Source organism: Buceros rhinoceros, unplaced genomic scaffold (assembly GCF_000710305.1).
Source record: "Buceros rhinoceros silvestris isolate BGI_N320 unplaced genomic scaffold, ASM71030v1 scaffold9890, whole genome shotgun sequence".
NCBI classification, from domain to species: Eukaryota; Metazoa; Chordata; class Aves; order Bucerotiformes; family Bucerotidae; genus Buceros; species Buceros rhinoceros.
The window spans coordinates 29,106-34,117 of record NW_010391280.1 but is presented as its reverse complement, the minus strand read 5'-3'; the positions used below and the strand labels follow the sequence as shown (position 1 = coordinate 34,117).

The 5,012-nt window shown below is 38.7% G+C and overlaps 1 protein-coding gene across 2 annotated transcripts in view; it reads left to right on the top strand.

The window, feature by feature from the left end:
• The window catches only part of FAM198B (family with sequence similarity 198, member B), a 13,069-nt gene that overhangs the window by 6,466 nt on the left and 1,591 nt on the right, over nucleotides 1–5,012 (top strand). For both annotated transcript variants that reach the window (XM_010140992.1, XM_010140999.1), the window contains one exon: nucleotides 1,773–1,987. In XM_010140992.1, coding sequence (XP_010139294.1) covers nucleotides 1,773–1,987 — 215 coding nt within the window. The remainder of the gene's footprint in view (nucleotides 1–1,772; nucleotides 1,988–5,012) is intronic.

Sequence of the window (5,012 nt, the reverse complement as noted above, 5' to 3'; positions counted from 1 at the left end):
AAGAGTGTGGATCATGGTGCTAATAAAAGTATTACTGATCCTAGCAAAAGAGAGAGATTTATGTTCCTAATGGAAGGAGACTTTCTGTGTTCCTAAGGAAACATTGGGCAGCTGAGAGGGAAATTAAAGAGGTGGTGGAGCTGTTCGTTGGGTTGGCTTGAGAAGGACTACGTTGTGTGTGCAGCCATGGCAGAGAGAAGGAGTACATTCTGGTTTTGAGGAGAAGTTTATTTTTCTCTTGGGCTTGATTGCATGTGGGGCCTATCTTACTCTCTTGGCAAATATTAGATGATTCCTTCCTAAGTATGGGCAAGAATAATTTCTTATCTGTTGTTTTAGATCAGCCAGCATCCTTTTAACACGTTGCTTTTTGATTCAGCTATATGTAGATCTATTTTTAACAGTTCTTGCTGCTTACAGATGAAGCATTTACATTAGCAGCTTTCACCATGCCATTGGCACTGATACCTGTTTTCTATGTGCTATTCTCTGTATGGTTTGCCACCAGAAAAAAAGGTGCCCTGGATCTTGTTACCCTCGTGGATTTCTGAAAACTTCATTTCAGATGCATCTCTGGCTTCACGAGCATGTGGAAGACAAAGATACAGTTTAGGCTGCATTTAACTATGTGGTAAACCGTGCAACAAAGTAGGCTTTATGTTCACTGACATTCAAGATGAATATATATACATTCTAAAGGTTTATATGTGTTCCAACACTTATTATTTAGTAAAACAGCAGCTTTGCAGTTAAATGGTTCCTCCTCTCTGTACCAAGACATCATACTTCAGTCTTTTGTCTACACCCAAAAAATATAAAGGATTTCTTTGTTCTATTGTGCGTTCAAGCCACAGTCAGTCCTGAGTCTTTGACCATTTAAGGCAGCAGCAGCATTGCATCAGCAATGAAAAGGAAAGTTCTGCTTTCCTAAGGAGATAGATATACCTGTTGCTTGATATCGGGTGAAATGTATTTATTAGTCCTTACACTAGGAAAACAAGTTTTCAATTCTTTGCCAAGGTTTCTTCTGACTCTGAGCACTTGAATTCACCAAAGCTAAGGCCCTTGACTTAATTTCAGGGAAGAACAGAATAACCTTTACACAGAAGAATTAAAGAATGTGGCCAAAATAGCTATATAAACCAGATCTCCTGTTATACCTGGGTAAAAGAAAAATACTTGTCAAGGTGTTTATTCATACTAAGCTCACAGTTATTAGTACTCTCACATATCATTTGAGAGCTATGAAATCCTACATTATAGGCCTAAAATATTACAGATAACAAAATAAGTCCACTTTGAGTATAGGATTTGCAGTGTTTCTATGCCCATCATGCAGAGAAAAAGTACTTTGCCATAAGTTTTCAGCTCTTGTAAGTCATCACCAGGTCATTGGATTCAAAGGGAAATTACAACATTGATTCACAGTGGCATTGCAGGCTCTTAATCTTCCTACGCACCTTTTAGGAGTCTGGTTTAGTATATGATTTTGTACATTTATCTCTTGCTTGAAACAGAGAAAGCTTTCTGTACGCTGGAGGCATTTGTAATGTCTTTGTTTCTTCTATTCTTGTGGTGGGTGGTTTTATATGTGGAATAAGACCAAACATTAACCACATTAACCAAAGGATGTAAAATTATTACTCCCTGGCTATTTTTCCTGCCACATCCGTAAAATGGTGTTATTATTCATGCTTAGGCAATATCTGAAGAATGATAGAGCCAGTCTGACAGAATTGCACTATACCAATGATCTGGTTTTCCTTTTTCAGATGGTCAAGCTTGTCCTGTTATTCTCTGGGATTCCTCACTAAGTCCAACAGATAATAATACCCATTCTTCAGTGAGATTAACCTGGGGGAAATATCAGCAGCTATTGAAGCAGAAGTGCTGGCAGAATGGTAAAGTTCCCAGAGCTGAGTGGGGCTGTACTGAAATCCATCATCATGAGTGGTCCAAGATGGCACTCTTTGATTTTCTTCTGCAGGTAAAACCTTCACTGAATGCAACTGTCTGCCTCAAAAGTCATATGAGCATACATGGGACTTCTAGAAAAGTAATTTTAGCTTAATACTTTATTTTTTTAAATGGGGAAGAGATGTATTTGCACAGTTTGAACTTGTTTCTGTTTTTTTTCTTACAATTAAAATATGCAAAATACAACTTATCAGCAAAAGATACCAGAAACTTAACTCACTTTCTAAAAGAGGAAGAAAAGCCTTTTGTCTTTAGACATCTTGCTTTACCTCACCTTGAGGCAGGCATAGTCTTTCTCCTTGACTCCTTGTTTCTCCAAACCTAGTTCTTGACTTTGTGCACAACTGTAAAACATTGGGTTTTACCACACAGTAAATCCTGTGTGGTCCTTCCTGTACCTCCCTAGGCCCCAGGCTTGATTTAAGTGTTTTTGGTCAGCTGAAATCTGGATCAAGATAACAGTTGTAGCAACAATTTTCCTTCTTTTTGAAAACCTAGTCAGTGACTTTGTAAAGAAAGAGTAGAGCAGCAGCTAATGAATGATATGGCTGCTGTTCCTCAGTTAGCTATTGCACATAATCATTAGCTCTCCAAATAACACCAAACTAGACCTCTGCCCAGTGGTGTCATAATTGTTGTAACTGTAGCCACACATTATGTAGTAGAATATTAATACACTCCCTGTATTATAAAGACTGAAATGAACCACTTGGTTGGAAGCTAATTTTATGACTTCCTGGGATATGACACTACTTACTGTCCTTGCCTGCCAGGCAGGTCTGTGTGACTGAGAATCCTATAGCACTTACCGGTTTATTTAAGACTGCAGCAAGTGCTGGTTTTATGCGCAGTATTTGGTTGTTTATATAATTCAGTATTTTTATAGAGTTACATTTCTCAAAATATAAAATTATGACTTAGCTTATGCACAGCCTATCCCTTTCTTGGTCCTGTTCTAGGATAAATGGATGTTTCCAAATTTCCTTAGTTACGTTTTTGCAGGCTTGTTACATTAAACAAATGTAAAACATTAAATTCTTCTCTAAAAATAGATTGTCACTTGTGCAATAAAATCTCAGAAACTGGTACAAAGTCATATGTAAACATAGTAATGATTCTAGAGTACAAACTGTGACAGAGTTAATGCTTTCATGCCATTGTCTTCTTGAACAGTTTAAAAATTCTCAGGAGTTCTGTGTTGATTTCTAATTTTAATGTCTTCTAAGGCAAGTTTTTAATCTTTATAATAGAACCCCTATTATCCAGTTAAAATAAGACACAACAGGACTGAACTGTACCAAGAGAATTGAACTTTACATGACAAAGAAACAAATTACTTTTATAAAAGTAATTGGTATCAGAGTGGTTTATATATAGAGCTGCTCATCAGACAAGAATGTGCATACCAGAAAGTGAGTAAAAGTAGGTCTTATGATTCTTAAAGGTTAGAATTTTATCTGACTTAACTTTAAAGTTTATCAGCAGTAGAACACAGAGACTCTAAAACAAAAGGTGCCAAGAAGGGAATCCGTGTTTCGTGAGTCATTCAGAAATAAAGAATAATGGTGAAAGTGGTCTCTATTAAATATACTTCCCTCAGAAGAATGGGTTTGGTGCCTTTAATAGATGTCCCTAGTCTCTGGTTTCAAATGTTATAAAACATAGAAGCAGGCTGACAAATGCTTATAGCTGACTTTCACTTGCCTTCTGCAAGAACTCAGCTAAAACAAGGACATTAAATGTAAAAAGGCTTCTTCAGTTTGGGGGGTTTGAATCCAAAACCCAATGCTAATCCACAAAGGTTGCAGCATCAATTCCTGAGTGTCCCATCACTCTGTGTTAACACTGGAATGATATTATGAAGAGGCTGGCTTTAAGGAAATTATCTCCTTGACTATTTAATACATGTAATGAAGTGTGGTGTAGATGAATTTGGGCTATACGTGGAGTCTGTCTAGAAGGACTCTGCTTCACCTTCTGGCAAAGCCTTTGGATGAGTTGAATGAGAGGTCCCCTGAGCTAGAACACTGCAAGCAGGAGGGGCTTTAGTGCCTGCAGATGCTGAATGCTGATTATGAAAGGAGAAGAAAAAAAAAAAGAAATGTGTTCCTTTCCTCAGCATTTTTGCATTTGAAAACATGAAAACTACCATGAAGACTAGTGGCAATAATACTACATCCTTAGGAAAAAGCAAAACAGCTGTCAGACTTCCATTTGATGAACCAGATTAGGAGGTCTTTTCAACACCTAGCATAGTTTCACAGCAGGAGAAGAGTCCAAACAGTTCATTTCACTGGGGTGTCATAAGAATAAAATTGTAATTTTAAAAAGCTTATGTGAACATTAATGCTTTTATGCTTAAATCAATTTGAAGAGTTAGCAACATGCAACAAACAAGGACAGAAAAATTACTTACTTTTGATAAGTAATAATTAGCTCATTAAGCTTTAAATGCTCCAGACCAGACTTCTACTCTGTAACCACCTGTCAAGAGGGGAAGCGCTGCGCCCCAGGACGATGATCTGGAGCCCAGGGCAGCCGCACAAAAGGCAGGACAGTCAGGGCCAACACCAGGAGGAGCAGCCCAGCAGGAGGAATGGTGAAAGCCATGGGTCTCATTGAGAGCCTGGTGAACAACAGGCACAGACAAATGGTAACAAGACAGCTCCATGGCTAATGAGCAGGAACCCCAAGCAGCAATCCAGGAGCATCCAGTATCCCTCCCCCCAGAGGGCTCAGAAAAGGAGTGAGGTGCCAGGTCTGAGCTTAAATGGGGCTCCTGGGCCCAAGGGCAGAGGGATTGTGTGGAGATGCCAGGTGAGACTGCTTAGGGCAATAGAAGGTTATTTGTGCACCCAGGCCCCTGGCAATGTTGTGTATTTACTCTCGGTCTCTAGTCAACAGAGTAGAAGCACTTTCAAGGAATGATTTATCCTTCCTGTGTTAGTTGGTTATCCTAAAATAACATCCTCTGATCTGGAGGTGCCTTGTTCTTGTCGTTTGTGAAGGGGAACATAAATATCTAAATCGGAAGA